At 41.8% G+C, this 19,907-nt stretch overlaps 1 protein-coding gene across 3 annotated transcripts in view; it reads right to left on the bottom strand.

Annotated features, from left to right (window-relative positions):
• TP53BP2 (tumor protein p53 binding protein 2) overlaps positions 1-19,678 on the bottom strand; it is a 48,669-nt gene extending 28,991 nt beyond the window's left edge. Inside the window, exons 1-2 of one of the 3 annotated variants that reach the window (XM_083434401.1) lie at positions 18,934-19,678; positions 2,239-2,386 (exon numbers count right to left, since the gene is read on the bottom strand). In XM_083434401.1, coding sequence (XP_083290527.1) covers positions 2,239-2,386; positions 18,934-18,960 — 175 coding nt within the window. In that variant the 5' untranslated portion in view covers positions 18,961-19,678. Of the gene's footprint in view, positions 1-2,238; positions 2,387-7,768; positions 7,821-18,933 lie in introns of those variants that run through there. The other 2 variants (XM_083434403.1, XM_083434402.1) reach the window with 2 other exon arrangements.
• Between the last annotated feature and the right edge of the window lie 229 nt (positions 19,679-19,907).

A 19,907-nucleotide genomic window follows, 5' to 3' on the forward strand; every position in this document is an offset into this window, starting at 1 on the left:
ACATATAATCAGGGTGCAATCTTATGGGTCAGGCAAAGCCAGGAAACTATTAAAAAACTAATCTGATGAGTAACGGTATCAGGGAATCAGTGTTTTAGACAATGCAGAATAACTGCTGTACTAATGTCACAACCTTGTTCTGTTGCACCCTTGTGGCAAGTTGACCTAGGTAAAGCATGTCAACACAACATAGTTAAGACCAATGCCAATCTTTTCAAACAGCCATCACTGCTCAACGTGACAAAGAACCATTGTCTAAAGATACTAGGTAGGAAAAGTGAGAAGAGCTGGGGAAGTAGCCTACAACTTGATACAAAGAATACCAGGTAGTACATACCCACCAAGCTTACACAAGAGGCTTCCATGATTTCAGTAGCTTTGTGAATCATCATTGTTGTACATATAATTAGGATTGGTTTCAAAAATTTCAATACATGGGTTGAGGGGGGACAACATTTTAACTTCACTTTATCTACCATGCTTAGCTTCAGCATGAAGCTTCTTCTCCTATAAAGGTAAAGGTAAAGGTACCCCTGTCTGTCAAGACTGGCCCGTCTCACTCAAAGAGGCTGGGGGCCAGCGCTGTCCGAAGACACTTCCGGGTCACGTGGCCAGCGTGACATCGCTGCTCTGGCGAGCCAGAGCCGCACACGGAAACGCCGTTTACCTTCCCGCTAGTAAGCGGTCCCTATTTATCTACTTGCACCCGAGAGTGCTTTCGAACTGCTAGGTTGGCAGGCGCTGGGACCGAACAGCGGGAGCGCACCCCGCCGCGGGGATTCGAACCGCCGACCTTTCGATCGGCAAGCCCTAGGCGCTGAGGCTTTTACCCACAGCGCCACCCGCGTCCCTTCTTCTCCTATAGCAGTTCCAAAATTGTTGCTGTTCCTTCCCCCATGAATAAATGTGGTATTCCACATTAATTTCAGGGGCCATGTCTCGAATTTAAGTGCCCACTTTCGAAGTGAAAATCCCCAATTCTCTTCTGAGATTTTTTAAAAGCATTTTGCTAGATAAATGCTTGCATAATAATTCTTCATATTGTTTGTTTATTCACAATAATTTTGTGGAAAAAGCAGAGCCTAGTTTTACAGAACCTACAGAGCAAGCCATGGGGAACCTCCAGCCCGTAGGCCAAATCACACCTGCCATGGATCCTCATTTGTCAGGTGAGGCCATTTCCACCAAACTATGCCCACCTGACCTGATGTTGTATTTGAAGCCAAGGAAGGAGGCAGCTGCAGGAGAGCAGCTGGGAGCTTAAAGTGCCCTCCAGATTGTTCCTTGAATCCATTCATACCTACAGTTGGGCACAGCAGGCTTTTTGGAAGGCAAGATGTCAGCTCCAATCATCTGTCAACTCCAATCACACCTTCAAAAAGGGTTGCTTTTAGTGCTAATTGGCGCTGACAGCAAACATTTTTTGAAGTTGCCAACCATCATCATAATGACATCAAGTAACTGACAGGCTGGCAGCCTCACCCATCTGCCGAAGTGGCTCGCAAGGTCAGCATACGGCCCACTGGCCAGAAGATGTTTCCCACCCCTGGCACAGAGTAGAATGCCCAATTAAAAGAGCCAATTAAAAGAGCCAATTTCAAAGTCAATATACATTCTAGCCAAGACAGATTTTACATTTACCTTAAAGATGTGGGGGAACCCACTTTTGTGTCTTGTGTGAAGAACTCACAAGTCACCAGCTTTGCCAAAGCGCTACACCTCTGGCCCTCCTACTATATTAGCTTTGTTAAGCTATAAAATATCAAGAAAGCATACAGGTGGACAAAAAAAAAAGTGTTGATCAGCCCTATGGGGAGGTGGAGGCTGCATTGGAGGCCGTTTCAACCTGTGGATCCTCAGATAGGTTTTCTTTCTCACTACTCTGGGTTCCATGTAAGGGCATGCCTTGACAGAGGCTAAGCCTTTTGGCACAAGCCAAAGACCTCTTACAGACTGTGAAACAAAAGCCTGTAATTTCAGTCCAAGACCAGCTGGGAGAGGAGCAACTGATCTGAGGATCTGAGGACAAATGTTTGCTGCTGCCACTGTAATAATCTGCTTTTCATTTTACAGTAACATGAAAGCAACTAATATTAAAAACAAAGCTGCACAATGCAAATCATTATATGAACTCATGTGATCCCTTAATTAAAAGTTCAATTAATCCTGGTGCTAAAAGAAACTAGAGAGACACTTATCTAAATGCCTGGCAGGTTACAATTGGCACGTTTCGCTTACCTGAGCCGCACCACACTTCAGCCAGGTGACATTCAGTCTCACCAGGCTCTTTACACAAATCCACTACATCTCTGCAGGTCGTTTCTGGGGTGATTGGCACTTCAGTGAAATGTTGCTCGTTGTTACTGAGGTACACAGTAAGAAACATCTGGAAGAGAGCAGATCAGAGTCCCATAAATCCTAAATGTATTTTATCTCTGGTTCTCACTGATGTAAGTTTCTAGAAGCAGAAACCTCAATGTTAGCTCTTTAGTTTTCTTCTATGTGACAACCTGACTGGAATGGGGCCCAAATATACTGCTTCAATTATTTCTCTATATAAAGCAACACTGTATAGCAATTGGCTACAGAGGATAAAGACATACAGTGGTACCTCGGGTTACGAACTTAATTCATTCTGGAGGTCCGTTCTTAACCTGAAACTGTTCTTAACCTGAGGTACTATTTCTGGGTTAGCGGAGTCTGTAACCCGAAGCGTCTGTAACCTGAAGCATCTGTAACCCGAGGTACCACTGTAGAATTATCCAGACAAAAGGAGAAGTCTGGGGTGGTTTGCATGCTTCATCCGAATATATATATATATACACACACACACACACACTCACACACACACTGTAGTACCTCGGGTTAAGTACTTAATTCGTTCTGGAGGTCCGTACTTAACCTGAAACTGTTCTTAACCTGAAGCACCACTTTAGCTAATGGGGGCCTCCTGCTGCTACCGCGCCGCCGGAGCACGATTTTGGTTCTCCTCCTGAAGCAAAGTTCTTAACCTGAAGCACTATTTCTGGGTTAGCGGAGGCTGTAACCTGAAGTGTACGTAACCTGAAGCATATGTAACCCAAGGTACCACTGTACACACACACACCCCGCCCTTCTGGCTGGGTTTCCCCAGCCACTCTGGGCGGCTCCCAACCAAATATTAAAAACAAAATACAGCATAAAGGATCATGCTCTTGTATGTAAAAGTACAAACAGCTTGAAAGGCGCCAACTCCTTACATCTCAGATGAATGCAGCTTTGGATAAGGCACAGAGCCATTTCCTAGAACATACTTGCTTAATTTATAAATATATATATTATTTGCATGACCCAACTCAGCCAAAAGCAACATCACACAACTCCAGAGATTAAGTTCAAATAACCAGATAAAAACTTGTTGCTATTTAAAGTAATACATTTAAACAGGTGGTATCTTGCTATATGAATCCCCAACCACCTAGTGCTATATACAAAACTGTTTGCAAACCCCTAAAGAGGTGCTAAGCATCTGGATTTCACCATCACATGGACCATTATCACTCCAAAATTAACAAGCTTACAAAAGGAACAAAATCCATGTTAATTAGAAAGTCACTCTGGAAGCACAGAATATTATGTGTTGAAAGAGCCAATGTTATCTAGCCCCACCTCTGCCCGAAATCTGTAACCATGAATCTTAAAATAATGTCATAACCTTCTTCACTTTGTTTCAAAATAATTCATTTTCTAAGTCATTTTTATATACTACATTGCAATTTAAGTAGTGGTCATTAGATTAACTCTGAAATCTATTTGAGCTAACCATTCTCTTAATTTAGGCATTGCAGGTTAAGTTGTGGTAGGTCTTACCCTAGCTCTGTTTTAAGAAATGGCAAAGTGATCCCTGAATAAATTCATTAACTCTGCAGCTGGCCGCTTCTTCAGGTTAAATGGTATGTCCAGTATTCACTAAAGGTGCTTTCAGCCGTAGTTTAGGCTAGGCAAATTGCAGGCAACTATGATCTAACTGATGACTAAATAATTAATCCGTTTATTTGCTTCCTGGAGCTACCTTGAACTTTGATATCTGCAATAGCTGCCAAACTTAAGGTTTCTAGCAGCAAAATATCTTCAACAAGAGTTACTTTCATCCCACTAATTAATATTTCATTTATAGGTCTATCAGCAAAAATGTTTAAGAGATATAAAATCAAAGCCAGAGTTCCAAGCCAGACGCTCGATTCCAACACACACTTCAAATTATGTGACAGCACACTGAGTTACGCAGATTAGGTACATGAGAACACGCATTTCCCTGTCATTTAAAAATAACTTTTAAAACTTGTTAACATTCAGGTTTGGTTAGACATCACATCAAACCACGGCTTGTGACTGGGTAGCATACAGGAATTAGAAACCACCGTGTGTGCTACATATGGGTTGACATGATGTGTGACTTGACAAACTATAGGCATGGTGGCCATTGTTCTGCCTCCAAAGACCAGCACACTGAATGGAGCGACGACCAGACACACAGCTCTAAACCACAGGTGTCTGTTTAAATATTTACACGTTCAATCCAAGGTTTAGCATGTTGTCTGAACTGAGCTGCTAAATCAAAACAAGACCTCATCTCTCATAACACTTTTTAAAGCAATAACTTTATATTTACGCACCACTTTTTCTTAAGACATCAAAGTGTTTCCCATATCTTAATAATACTTTCAACAGCTCTGTAAGCTGAGGCAGTATTGCCACCCTATAGCAGATGGCGTGGAAGGAGCTCAAGATTAGCTTAAGGCTATCAAATGAGTTCACAAATCAGCTGATGTTATACTAGTAGCTCTGAGCTCATAGTAGTTACGAGCATCCAAATTCCTAATATGTCTTGATACTGATATACAAAATATAATTTTAACCAACATACCACATCATTGCTGCTTTCTAGAGTTCTTAGTTGCAGACACTTTAAACAGAAGGCACAAAATCCTCCTTCTCGTTACATCGCCAAAACCAAACTTTGACTCAATGCACCTTGTCATTTTTCATATACGATTATGTTTTCAATATGCAAAACTGTGTGCCATAAAGTACTGATAAAATTCACCAAGAGCTGCATTACTAGTTGACCATGATTCTAGAAAAGAAAAACCAGCTAACCATTGGGGATGAAGGTTCCTTCCAGTGCATCAAAGGAGGTTAATGATTCTTGCTGAACAAAGAACCTACCAGTGTCAGAAAGGGAAACAACTGGGGGTTTGGGGGTGGGGGAGAGCACGAGTTTGTAACTTTGAAAATTAGTATGTGGATGGGATATCATTCCTGTGTAACTGCATAGATGCAAGTTACACCTTCTCCTGTTCTCACATCATCTGTTACCCAATTGTAATTCAAAAACTTTTCTGCACCTTCCTTCATCAAACACCTGCCTGCTCACATGCCAATTATATACCTTGAACATCTCTACATCATATTACTCGCTGTAGGGCAGAGCTCCAACACACCCTGCAGCCGGAAGAAGAAGGTGAAACAGGAAAAACGAGTGGGGATTGGAAGCGGTAAGTTATAATGAGAGACAGGCTGCATTAAATGTATTTCTTCTTTGAACTATTCAGTGCTAAAGCTATGCTAAGGGTTCTTTGAAATGCCAGGTTCCCCAACACTGTTGCCAGCTTGCTTATTGTAAATATAGCTTTACTACACAAATCTTTATGGTAGAAAGTAATGTTTAACCTTCTCACATATGATGAGTACTTTTTAAAAAAATTGTCACCTTTTACAATTCTGTGTGCCATATTTTTATTTCTAAGTACTGCTATGCCCTAAAAAAAATCAACTTAATTTCAAAATCCTTTCTACAATTTTCTGGATGTTCAAAAGAAACAGATTAGCTGTAGCTCCTCATGTCAGGAATATAAATACAAAATGGTAAGAAGGAAACTGTATTCACCCTGTTAATCACAAACATGTTCGTTGTTAGCCATTGCAGATTTTATTTCATCCTTCCTCCAAGGAGCTCTGGAGGCATAATGGGTTCTTCCCATCCTCACAAGCAGTCTGGTGTGGTGGGTTGGGTTGAGAGTTGGTGACTGAGCCAAAATCACCAAGTAGGGATTTGAACTCGGGTCTCCCCAACCTTGTTCAACAACACTCATGTGTAGACTCCCCTTTTAGTCAGCGGCACACACGCACAATGCGGGCAATCTTCAAGTCTTCTATCTTATTCAATTATGTTAATCACTTAGAATTTGATTTATATGCTTATTTATATCAAGTTTTCAAAACCATTTGAGTCACCTTGTTTCGGGCTTGAAGATCTACAACTCACAAAAATGTCAAGTTAACTCCAAACTATGCAGGAAAGGAGGACAGACCTGTCTTATCCCATTTCTTCTAAATGAGAACAAAAACAAAAAGACTTTAACGTGCTATGGTCAGGCAAAGAAGGGCTTAACTTGGATTTTAAAAATACATAAATGCAGATGGAAGATGAAAACGCTTCTTTCACCTTACGCCTTAAACAAAGAGTGCATAGAAAGTATTACCTTCAAAACTGAGAACCTGTTTTCCTTTCGCAGTGACACAGCTGTACGTTTTTTTAAAAAGGCATAGAATTGAAGAATGTTAGTTCAGGGAATGCACCACAAAGGACATTTCTAAAGGGTACCGTCCCCTTCACAAATAGGACAAAAAAAATAGCCACAAGGCTTACTTCTCAAGTTCACAACATGTCAAGGATGGAGTATACATGAGGTAGCACAAGAGACATTTACATGTCCGTTTCCTATGCAAAAAAACAGCATCTGTATAGGTGACCTTTCGTGAAGCTGCTGTACCCAAAGCTCTAACAAAATGGTATATATATCTTTCATTAATCTGAACTTCAGTGGTACAAAACTACACTTCTGGTACATATGTTTAAGCCACCAATAACTGTTTTTTAACTGTAGTGTTTTTAAAGGCCCTGTAAAGATTACGGTATCTACGCAAAAAGAGCTACATCACATAAAGCCAGTCTAATGTACTCTATGACTATCAACATTCAATTCTATACAGCTGCTCTTCTCCATACAGCATAACTGCACACCTGCATTCCAGAAAGAATGACATAGGCAATAACCATTTTTTAGAAGCCATAAAGGGCTTCTTAATTCATATTTTCCAATGAGAACAGAAGTTATTTTAAGCTGAGTAGGAGGAAACAATAAAAACCTAGCAATTAAGCTGTTACAAAAATTATATAGACGCACTTCAACGGCAAAAACAGTGCTGGAGTTTTTCCCAAACCAGAAACCCATTTAAAACTCTAGTTTCCAAGTATTGTTCATTTCAACGGTTTACCAGATCTCAGAAAGCAGAGGTGTAACATCTTCACAGGCAGACCACAAAGAAATCAACAACTAAAATGCTTCTTTGTTTGACTACAACTTTCTGAATGACAAAAGGCAGTCTGTACAACGGAAGGTTTTTAATCTAATACATAGCATTCCATACTAATATGTAAATGCTGCTTTCGAATGAAACCAGAAGAACTGGGGGGGGGGGGCTAACTCTGCTGCAATTCAAGCAAAAATGCAATCACACACCTTTCAAGGCCAATTATTCACGTATTCAACTGTTCAGTCTTAGCATGCCTGAATTTCTCTGTGCTTAAAGACCAAGTAACACTAAAACCAACCTACTAAAAATTATTTCACCCATTTAATACATTGCTATCTTGTATTATTTCAGAGATAAATTGCTCACTGCACTAGAGCAAGACTCAACAGTAAAAGAAAAGTAGATTTACCTATATCTATCGGTGGCGGTCAGCACATGTTCCTGCCTTGTGAGTAACTGCAAATAATATTCAGTTTGTGCAGCTCTGGCATTTAGCCACAAATATGAGAAAGGAAGTTATGATGCAAAGTAGGTGGAGTACAGTAGGAAATGCAGCATTATTCTGGGACTGAATAAGACGGGAGTGTTTTCCTCTTTATTTGTCCCATAAGAGAACCTAAAACGCTTGACCTTTTGCAACTCTGAGGCATCATGATCTCCATCGCTTGCATTATGAAAGGTGTCAAGTTTCTCTCTGACAGTAAGAAATAATCCTGAAATCCAGAAGAACAACACATGCACCCAAAATGCTTTGAGAAAATTTGTCTTTTAAGAGTGGGAAACTGAGAGAAAAACTAAGTGCAAATAGGCCTATGAGCATTTTTATTTTTGCCATGTTAAGACGCTCACAATCAGCCCCACTTATGAATAATCATCAGTTCCCATATACTGAGCCACAAACCATAAACCTCATCTCCGCAGAAATGTGTTCATACTGTTTTTTAAAGTGAGACCACAAGACAGGAAAATGTGGTCACACCTCACACTCACAACTTCCAAGACAGAAAATTTCCTGAGAAATCTTTTCTACTTAGAAAACCTATCCCTGCTAACGAAGTTGATATAGCAATGTGGATGTCACCTCACCTGCAAGTTCTTTCTGCTATTTCATGCAGGCTCTCAAAAGCTGTCAGCTGGGAAATACTTACCTGAATTAACCCTTGATGTTGCTGGTAACAACTTGCATCATCCCTAAGGACTCGCCACGCTAGCTAAGGCTGATGCAAGTTATAGTCCAACAACATGCAGAGAGCCACAGATTAGCCACCATTACTTTAGGGCTTCTGGAACACCGTCCAAACCCTATATCCTGGCCAGGTATCACCAGGCAACAGTGCTTCTATCTTAGCTCAACTGAGTTTGTTTTTTGGTCCTCATCCAACCAACTATTGACTCTAGACATCTATTCAGAACATCTTTTCCCTCATCTGGATTTGATGAAAAGGAGAAAGAGCCTTACTCCAAAAGATCTCCCCCAGAGGGTAATACAGTACAGCATTCCCCAAGCTGGTGCCCTCCAGATGTGGTTGGATTAGCTCTAGCCAGAAATGGCCAATACAGCCATCAGTCAATAATGGAATTTACAATCCAAAATGTCAGAAGGACACTAGGATGGAGAAAGATGATATAAATATTAAACAATATTCAAGACAGAACCAAGAACATAAATACATGGTGCCAAACAATAGCTGCCCAGTACCACCTTCTGAAACATCAGGAGGAGTTTTGACTAGAGAGAACCCTCAACTTCAGAGAGTCTGTCCAACTGGATACCGCAGTAACTGGTATAAAAAACCTTTGATATATGCATGAGAACCAGCTGGGTCACATTCTCCCCCCACCCAGCACAGGTTGTCCATCAAAGTTGTTTTGGTTCTAAAACTGGATCAGAAGCCAACTAAACTGTGTCTAAATACCAATTCATCCAGGAATGTATGGAGTTCGGCACCCACCACCCAGTCAATCACCTTGCAGTAGCCAAGTTTCTTTATTTACTACTTAATTTCTCTCCAGATCTTCATACTTCAATCAATGTGGTGCTCTCCAGATATTTTGTTAGGCTCCTAAATCCATTCAACCCCATCCAGCAAGGTAAGCAATGATAGGTGTTGAAGGTTAATAATATCTGAAGGGCACAATGTTGGCTATCCCTGTTTTGCCTTTTCAGGGACAACATTATCCGTATCAAAGGAAGTCACATTTCCTAGAACTTGATAGATTTAATTAGACTGGTCACCAAAATTTGGACTGTATTGTTTATGCCTCATTTCATGGACCCACATTTCTCTCACACACACATGCACACAAACACAAACCAACTTCACAAAAGATTCAGTCCTTTTGATTGTATTCAGAGCAGACACCATACTCACCTCTATATTTGATATGCTGTCAAAAATGCACACTGTCAGCATTCAAAAATCAATACTGTTTTCAAACAGAATGAAGTCAGCAAAAGCACCATTTTTGCAATAAAGATGTAGCTTTGCTAATGCACCAACATACCGAAGGAAATAAGATTGTCCCCTCTACTATGTTAGGTTTGCACAACTTGTTAAAGTTTAACCCTATCAAAATGACATCTCTGCAAAATAGAGTTGTGAATACAGTAACACCTTAAGCTTCCATTGTTTAGTTTCTCATTACTTACGTCAGAAGCACAAGCAAGCTTTGTGCTGCAACTTTGCTTAAAAATAAATCCTATAGTTCCACTGTGGTGCCGCTCCCATCAGAGTTAGAAATGCTGTTATGTGAAGCCAGTGGGTGGCTGGACTCCAGCAAAATTGTATTCAGAGTGAGGCTCTGAGGGATGCTATTGTATGAAAAACTCAATTGTTGGAAGTAAACATGCGTACAATGCTATAAAAAGGAAATTCAACGTTCTTCAACCAAGGGCTGGCTCCAATGTTAGTAGTACCAAATTACACTTTCAGATGGAGGCACTCAGTGCAGAAGCCATGATGTCTGTAAGCATAAGTAAGTGGGGTTCATTACATGAAGCCTCCATTCTTCCTAGGTGCTTGTGGCATGCCAAACTTCCACATGATGTGTTGATCACACAGCAAATATACTTCCATGTAGAGCACGAGTTTTCACATGATAGCTGAACTAGGCCTTACATACTAGATGACATTCCATCCCAGCTACAATTCTTACAGACTTCTCTGTTGCTTGATGATGAAAAGGGTGGTGCCACCTGAGATTCGCAAGCAAAGGATACTGAAGAAATGGAAACTCCCCTAATTTGATGCTCACCTTGCCACAGACTTCCTGACACCAGTAACCCTGCTTCCACTTATTTATTTCCAGGAGCAGGTCTGTAAACAGAGATTTGCACTGAAGACAAGAAAGCATGCTCATACTTTTATTCCTAAACACAGCACACATTTTCAATCGTAGAAACTGAGCTGCATCCCAAGAGATGAGAAACAAAAAAGTTATCAACCAGAACAAATCTTTTCCAAACCACACAGCATTGATCTGTACTATTGTTTTAAAGGAATCCCTCTCTACTCAAACATTTAAGCAGAACCAACAACAGCACAACAGGTGTTATGACAAACACAGAAGCTACACTACCTTTCTAACATCAAGGGCCTGTTTATATATGCAATCCTTCTTGATCATTGCCAAGTAGGAAATTTAAATAAAGAATTGTGAACCCATGGGGTATCATAACTACACAGTTATACCCTGCTGCAAACTCCACACTCTGCAGTAGCAATTTCACAGACAAAACAACATAATAGCAGTCACTTGAATAGCATGTACCCATGTAAAAATGAGGCTCCATGAGTGCTGCACATTAGAGGGCGGGGGGGGGGGAGAATTCAGCTCTACTGATGAGAGTCTGTACTGTACTGGCAGTCACTTGCCAGGAAAGCTATTGTGCTTTAAATGCTGCTTTTAAGGTTGCTTTTATCTGCCACCTTACTGTTATCTGGGATTTTAATTTAATTTTTTATGGTTATTTTGTCTGACACACTGGAAGGTCTGCTCAAAGGTGACTTTACAATTTGTTAAATAAAATATTGGCATTTTTAAAAATTATTAATTTAACTTATAACCCAACCTTCCTCCCAAAGAAGCTCAGAGGGGCAAACAAATGATAGCTAGCTCAATAAAAAAATCAATTAAATGTACTTAATTAAACTTAATGCAGAAACTTCCATGCTAAAGGTCATTCAGAAAAGGAATGAAAATGAAATATCCACCATTGCAATGCCTTTGTATTGTACTGCCTTTTGTATATATATCCATGTTGTGGCCTTATTCAGAAAGGAAGAGAGGAAACCTGTACATATAAAGCCTGCTTCTGAATTTGGCATCTACTCAGTTTAAGGTACCCAATTAAAAGAATCTGCAAATCTATTTCCTGCTATTTTTCAATCAGAAAATCGTGTCCACTCACAGCTTTTAAAACACTTCAGGGTCATGCCTTTCCTAGAATACTCAACATAAAAATTCTGAAACCAAGTGGCATTAAGAACATGCGAGCCCTGTTACACTAGACTAGACCAAAGAACCCTATAATCCACCATCTGGTCAGTAGGCCCATACTGACCTAGAGGCAACATTAATATCACCCGATCTTTCTACAAGAACATACTACAAATTTATTTATTTTAAGGTCACCCACTCCCAAGCAGACTTCTCAAGAGAGGCAAGCAGATAGGGGAATGCTCTAGAGTAAGCAGGAAACCAAAAAACCAAAACTAAGAGCAATTTATTAAAAACCGAAGTCTGTTCAACACAACAGACACTTTGACTCAATGAAAAGCTGACAGCTCCAGAACTCATGCCTTAAAGCACAGATTCAAGACAACAGTAGCATTCAGTTTTGCACCTACACAGCAAAAAAGGACAATATGAAATTAGATGCTAGATAGCTACTTAGCTAGCAACCTTACACATACAGTGCATTAACACAGTACAGGAAACCTGTATCTAGTGATACAAATGCAGTACTCAGAAGCAATCAGAATCCTATGAAATATTACACAATGATGCCTCAAAAAGGATAAAAGAAACAGGTGGAGGAAGAAACCGTTCACACATAAGGCTGCAATCCTATACCTGCATAGGATTGTACTGTACACTTATTTTCCAGTTTCCCCAGCATGCTGAGAAGCAACATACCCTATGATCCCCCACCTTCACAATTTCAGCAGTTTGGGATTTATACAACAGAAAAATGTGCATTTAGGATGTAATCCAGAATCTAATTGCTTCCTCTCTCATATATTCATATATATATATATATATATATATATATATAGCCAATTTTATTATTATCATTTATTAAATTTATGATAGCATAAAATTATTTTTGCGCTACAATATGGGGACCAAATCTATGCTCTACTGCCAGCATTGATGTCAAAACAGTTCTGTTCCTCCTAGGTTTCCCATCTGCTACTGTGACCATAAATAAGATTTTGGCACTTAAATTGTAAATATACTGGCAGGATCCCCGAAGAGCTATTCTAGACACAGGCAAAGGCTTGTGCTAGCCCAGTAGGGTTATTTTTTATTATTAGTTTTGAGTATACAAAACACAGCTTTAGATTCCCCACAATTTAAATAGCCATTTTTCAAGCACCATGTTGGGTCAGGGGTCCACCATTCAAAAAACAAATGAAAGCGCCCTTGGGTGGCCATTTACTTAGAAGCAAATCCCATTTATTTCCAATTTCAAACACAAGAAAGTGTAGGGAACTGGATCTGGCCAAAAGACCAACATATTATCTCCCCCAAGCAACTGGCCCAAATTTGACATCTGGGCAGATTATCAGTAATCCAGTCTGCAGAAAGTAGTAACAAACAATGTCTTGCATCAACCATTACACAGAAGTCCAAACATCCAACTGAGCTTTCCCTCTCACCCCTATCCGCAGCTGACACTAAAAGAACAATGAGAGTACCTGAGTGGATCAAGTCCTTGCTGAAAGAAGCAGGGAATGCATTTGGCACCAAAATTAAATAGCATCATATGCAAACTGCAGTTGGAAAGGAAAAACCTGAGGCCATGCAGTCCCAATTGTTCCTTTGCAGTCCTGCCTTACATGTGACCCTGTTTAAAGCTATCACCAAAGGTACTCTGTTTTCAGGTGTGATTTGATACACCTGATACCATAGACATCAGATGACTGATTAGTGTGCAACCTTGACCACTTTTTGATCTGACCCACCATAAAAAAATGGTTTCCTACCCCTAAGTTAAAAATATAGCTTATGTTTACTGTAGTTTAAGGTGAACATGAGCATGCTGGTACATGTTGAGAAGTCCACAACGGACTCCACTGCCCCTCCTGGTCACACTGTGAACAGCAAACAATAAACTCTGGGCTGTCATTCAAACCTGGGCTCATGATTTGTTTATGATACAAGATGTCAAAATTATGCTTTTCTGCTTGCAATGCAGTGTGGCCCAAAGGGGAAGAGCCAAGTGTGCATGGTATCCAATTAGCATTCGAAGTGGCCACATGTCCTTTTTTAAAAAACCATGTGCCGCCACAGCACATGGAGAAGGGCCATAGTTCAGAGGTAGAGCATCCACTTTGAGGGTTCGATCCCCATCACCTCCAGTACGGCTCAGAGAAACCCAGGTTTGAAACCCTATAGAGCTGCTGTCACTCCATGTAGACAACAGTAAGCTAGTTGGACCAAAGGTCTGTAGGGCAGCTTCCCATGTGCCCTATATGCCTATGACTTTGTCACATGCAGCTCCCTTTAAATATACGCTTGCCTGCAGATATTGCAATTGTACGTGTCAATGCTATCATCTGCCTATGCTTAAATGTAACGTGAGTGATTACATAAAAATAGATAAAGGAAAACTTATTATGCAACTAGATGCTATGCTTCTAAAAAAGCATTTTAGCCCCTCACTACTTCTATGCAGCAGTCACACTCCCACATATCTAAAGCATATGAAACGGTGAGTTATCACTTCTTGGAGTTATCACTTCTTGTTTGATTTCTACTGCCTGTCCTTTGCTGACCACTAGTTAGTTTAACACAGTATCAGCCTTGCCCTCTACAAAACAGAAGGATGCAGAGATAACTATAACAGATTAACTACGTTTCCTTACCAAGAAGTAGCAAGGGGATAATAATCATTTAAAAGGATCAGTGAAAATATATGAACATCAATTTCTACGCAAAAAGCAATTTCTGAAGTGTAGCTATATTAATAAAATCATCTCACCACTTGTGCTGAAAAGACTGCAATGGTATAGGTACAACATTGCACATGTGGTGGGTGGGTGAGCATATAAAACCCTTCTGGCAGAGGCTTTTTACAGAAACAAGCTATGTTACACGTCAACATGTGGAATATACCCCAAGTTTGGGATTGTTAACCATTTTTAAATAAGGACAATCCAAATCTTTGTAATAAATAACTAATTACTTTGCTTTTAGTAACGGCATTCCGATTACGGGGCAAAATTGGAAAGGATTGGGACACCTGTGCGTTTCTCATTAGAAACAGAATGTATGGTCAATTTATATATCAGGAAAAAATAGCAAAGAGATTACATGCATTGAATAATGCAAATGATGTAGACGATTTTGTTGAAATATGGCATCCTTTTATAAAATACTTTACTGATCACCCTGAAGAATGACAACCACCCAAATCATAGACTGGACTTTGGAAAACTTAACTAGACTGATCCATCCTGGAAGAAGAAGGGGGGTACATTTTGTTATGATTTTATTTTTTATAACTGTTGTCATATACTGGAAATCAACAAAACTGTATAAAAGAAAACCAGTGTGGTTTTCCCCATGCAAACCAAGACCAAATCTCTGCTTAGTCACAATGACCAGAGCCAGGAACTCTCTCTCGGAAATCCTCCTCAAGAGGACAAAAACCACACAAACCTCTCTGAGCTGCTGGGAGGAAAACTGGGATATAAATATTGTTGCACACCATCCCAAATTGCTGAGCAGTGCAAGATTCCAGGGGTTCCAAGCGCTTTACCTAGGGTTCCCAGCATTAACAAACCAAAAGGCTCTTGCTTCTCCCAACAGGATCCGCCTTGGATTCAGACAAACATCAGGCATCAGGCTCTGCCTGCTGTTTGCTCACTCTATCTCCTAGCCAGCGTGGTGTTGTGGTTAAGGGCGATGGACTCATAATCTGGTGAACCAGGTTCACTTCCCCGCTCCTCCACAGGCAGCTGCTGGGTGACCTTGGGCTAGTCACACTTCTCTCTGAAGTGTCTCAGCCTCACTCACCTCACAGTGTTCTTTGAGACTCCTTAAGGGGAGTGAAAGGCGGGATATCAAATCCAAAATCATCATCATCTTCTTCTAGTTCGCATTACTTCTAACTCTCTACTCTAAACTCTGGCTTCATTTGCTGGGGGAACAACCCCAGCCCTTTGCCATCTGGCACAGAGTCCTCTGATCCTCTGTTCTCTTTATGGCATATCACCCCGAGCAATCACCTCAACATAGCTTAGGCTGGTTTAATTAGCTTTTAACACTTGTTGGTCCAGGGATTAGAAGTGTCTAGCACTTCTCAAGCCTTAATTAAATTATGACACTTGTTGGGTCCAAGGATTGCAATGGTCTGGCACCCACAAACTCATAACTATATAAATGCAACGGGTTGAGGGAAACCTCATCGGGCCATCAAAGCAGTTATAGTCGCTACACTTATGGGAACTGTACCAACTAACAAAAAAGAAATCACAGTAAGAACAAAACAAAAGCAAAATATTATATGTCTGGAGATCCCTCCAATGATACCTAAGAAGTAACATACTTCTTGTCATTACCTCTTTACCTCCATTCTCACCAATTAGTAAAAGGGATTAGAACTGTTACTCTATAAATAACATTTGCAGCATTTGCAAGTCACTGTAGCTGGCTTATTATGAACATGTAGATGTCACCCACTTTGTTCTTCCCCTACAGCGAGCAGGAGCAACAAATCATGATTCCTGGCTTAGTGTTAGAGTCTGAACCAGGGTTCATGGTTTGTTTTGCTCTAAACAGACCAAAATGGGATGTCAAGGTTTGTTATTGGCTTACCGATCAATATGTTAGTGAAACAAAGGAATCTCTAATTCAAATGTAAGCCAGGATTTGTGGTTTGTTATTCCTGCTACAGGAGAAGCAAAGAAGGAATCATTTCTTCATTAATGATAAACTATTTACGCTGGCTTGCATAACATGTGAATGAGGCCAATAACTGAAAATGGGAAAATCTACACTTGCACCTGTCTTCATTTATTCTGGTTGTGTGAACAGGAGAGTGTTTATATAGGCTAATATATTAAATTACTAGGGACAAGTTCTATTAGAAATAAGAGGTTAGTTAGTAAAGGTGCTCCTAGGCAAGTTCCATGATTTTTCCCAATTACTATGTTAGTTAATAGCAGCAATTGGGGGGGGAATCTTCCTGACACTGCACATGGTATATTGAAAGCAACCCAGTGATCTTCAAGGAACAAGGACTTTGCCAGATTATTAAAATAGGGTCTAGACTCTATTGACAAGGGGGTGATCCCTTGTCCACAGAATTTCAGGTAATGCTGCAGGGTCAGCAATAACTTTGCTGATACTTACAACTGCCAATGTTTTAAAAATCAATAGGAGCTACCTCTTAACCCACTGACACACACAAAACATTCTCAAAACGAGGCAGGCCTTAGAAGTTAGCCAGTGGTCACCAGTTGTGTCACTTTCCTCAGAATATTCAAGACAGGAATGGAAAAGTGTATCTTCCCAGCAACAAACCTAGCTGAGTGCTACGAAAATTCAATTCCCTCCCCCACAGAAAACTTCATATTTACATCTAACACATACCTTGTGTAATGAAACAATAGTGATTATCTATGAACAGTTGATAAACAAAGCATTGTTGCTTTGAAATGATTAACAGGATTTATGTACAGCTTAATCATCAAAACCTGTAAGTGGTTTACATAAAATATATTCTTTGACAAATACCGAGAGAAAACATGGGAGATACATATGAGTATGCACTTTCCATCTGCTGCAGAAATATCCAACCCTACTTCCACAGCTCTAATATAATTTCAAAGTGGCCAGCTAACACAACACGTGGCAACTAAATTCTTGCTTTTTTGAGCTGTGCAGAAGGCTATGCAGTGCTATTATTTTCTCCTACCTCAGTTGTGCCTTAAGAGGCATCAGACACATGACACATTAAGATTTTTTTAAATGCAGAAAGCACTTCAGCGTTACCCATAAAATCCTACATGAATGTGATTTGCTTTGTACCTATAGATTGTGGACCTGTATGTATCCTTATCTTATATACGTACAATTACCAAAGTACATGATACTCAGGTTTCATGTATTTCTCCACCAGCAGCATTTTTCATATACAATGTCATAAAGCACAAAGTAGTCCTAAATAGTTCTTAGGAACTGTCATCTTCCCAGTATTCTGAAATGTTTTTTGAATTAGTCATTTTATTTTAGAAGAAATATAAAACCGGTAACACATAAACAACCCTTGAGAAAGTATCATTTTTGAATATATGATGGGATTTACCTGAGAAATCAATAATCCACCTGACTTTATTGATGCACAATTTCTACAAAAAGAATGAAGAAGCTTCTGACTGAAATAGTGGCTTAGTTCTTGTTATACTGGAGAACAGAAAGACTTTTCATTTAATTACTTCCCTGAAATAACTAACCTACTTTAAATAGGCAGACTTTTTTTTTTCCTTCTTTCTCCCATTCAATAAATCGGGGTTTCCTACCAAACACACCTCGAACGTGGTACATACATACAACCAACCAACCAGCTGGCCGTAGTGCTTTTGAACTACTAACCTAATAGCCCTTTTACCTGCACAACTTGTGCTTATAATCCTCCATTTCCTTGGACTTGAACTGACCACAGGGAGAAGCAGGAACTACTGGGTATTAGTTAAGTCTGCGTCTTTCTAATAAGGAAGCAATCGAAACTGGTCAGGGTTTCTGGAAGGGAAAACGTTACACGAATTTGGCAGACCAGAGGGGGAGAAAAAAGTGTAGCGCATGAGATTCTTTCTTTCTTTCTTTCTCTCTCTCCGCCCCCCCCTCCACGAAGGAGCTGGGAGGGCAGCTCTCCATTTTCTCGACGCGTTTCGCCGCGAGGAGCAGGAACAGCAGCTCCATTTGCTGATCCTCCCGCGTCTCCCCCGAGTCCGGACTGAGCTGCCCCATCTTAGATCGATCCCTCGAGAGCAGCTGGCCAGATCCTTCCCTCCCTCCCCGCCACATACCCAGTTTGGATGGGGGGGGGGGAGGACGGAGCGCTAAAGATCCCGCCGCCGCGTGTAACTTTTTAATATTCCCCATCCTAAGCCGCGTTTCCCAACTTTTCCTCCATTGGAAGTTGGACCGGGAAGCGGCGGCGGCAGCAGCAATCTCCGCCTGCGTTGCACCAGAGAAAGACCAGATCTCCGGACGCAGGCAGAGGCCAAGGCACCACCAGCCCGACCCCCCCGGGATCTAGCGACCTCGCCCCACCGGAGGAAAGTCTCTTCCCCCCCCCCCCCGCCCTGCGCCCCTTCTCTTGCAAGCTCGCGCACTTACCGGCATCATTTTGGCCCCGAACCGCATTGAGGCGACGGGTGCCGCTTCCTCCCCCTCGGGAACCGAGGAGGAGACCAATGGCTGGGGCCTGGGGAGGCGGAGCGGCCTGCCCTTGTTTGCCTAGGGACCTGTTGCGAGAGGCAGCCCGGCCCGCGCCCACCAGCGAGCTCCCTCCGGGTCCGCAACTCGCCGGGCCTGCGCCTCCTTTAGACCCGCACCCCGAGCTTGGTCTCCCCGGAGCCCCGCTCCAGCCTCCCCTCAGACCAAGCGACCGCCGCCCTCGAGCCCGCTCCGAAACTATCCCCCGCCGGCCCGGCAGGGAGGAGCAAGCGAGCCCCGGCCCCGCCCGTGTCCCACCCCCTAAGCAGGCTGGGCTCCCGAGAAGCCGAGAGCTCCGCGCGCCGCCGTCACCGCCTCCCGCCTGCCCCAGACGCGAGCGAGGATGAGGGGAATTGGCGCCCGGGGTCAAGGGGAGAAGTTCCCGCCATTCTGGAGGAAGCGGCAGCACATCCCGCCGCCTTTTCCTAGGGGGGGGACTCGCTGAGAAGGGGTCTGCTGCCTCTTGAGCAATTGCAGCAGCAAGATTCCCTTCACGCGCTCGGAACTTCTCCGTGGCCAGAAAACGCGCTGCAAAATGCTAAGGGAGAATTCCGCCCAAAGCATCTCGCCAACCACAAGTTGTGGCTGTGCGCTCACATTATTAGGGCATTCGTGCGCGCGTGGGTCGCGCAGATCCGATTTCACGTGAACGGGCGGTGGTCCCCCGAAGGCAAATTGTGCATTTTCGGCCCCTCCCCTTGTTTTGCTTCGGGTTGTTTGCGCTTTATTTGTGTAATTCTGCGCTCCTCCCCCACTTTTAGGTATAATTTGAGTCGGAACAGTGGTTCGCAATTTGTGGTCCACAGGCCCCAGGGGGTCCGTGCCACTGCGGCACATAGTCCTCAACTATTGGGGATGTTTTCGAGGGGCCATGC

The sequence above is a fragment of the Podarcis tiliguerta genome (genome assembly GCF_965153285.1).
Source record: "Podarcis tiliguerta genome assembly, chromosome: 3".
Taxonomy (NCBI): domain Eukaryota; kingdom Metazoa; phylum Chordata; class Lepidosauria; order Squamata; family Lacertidae; genus Podarcis; species Podarcis tiliguerta.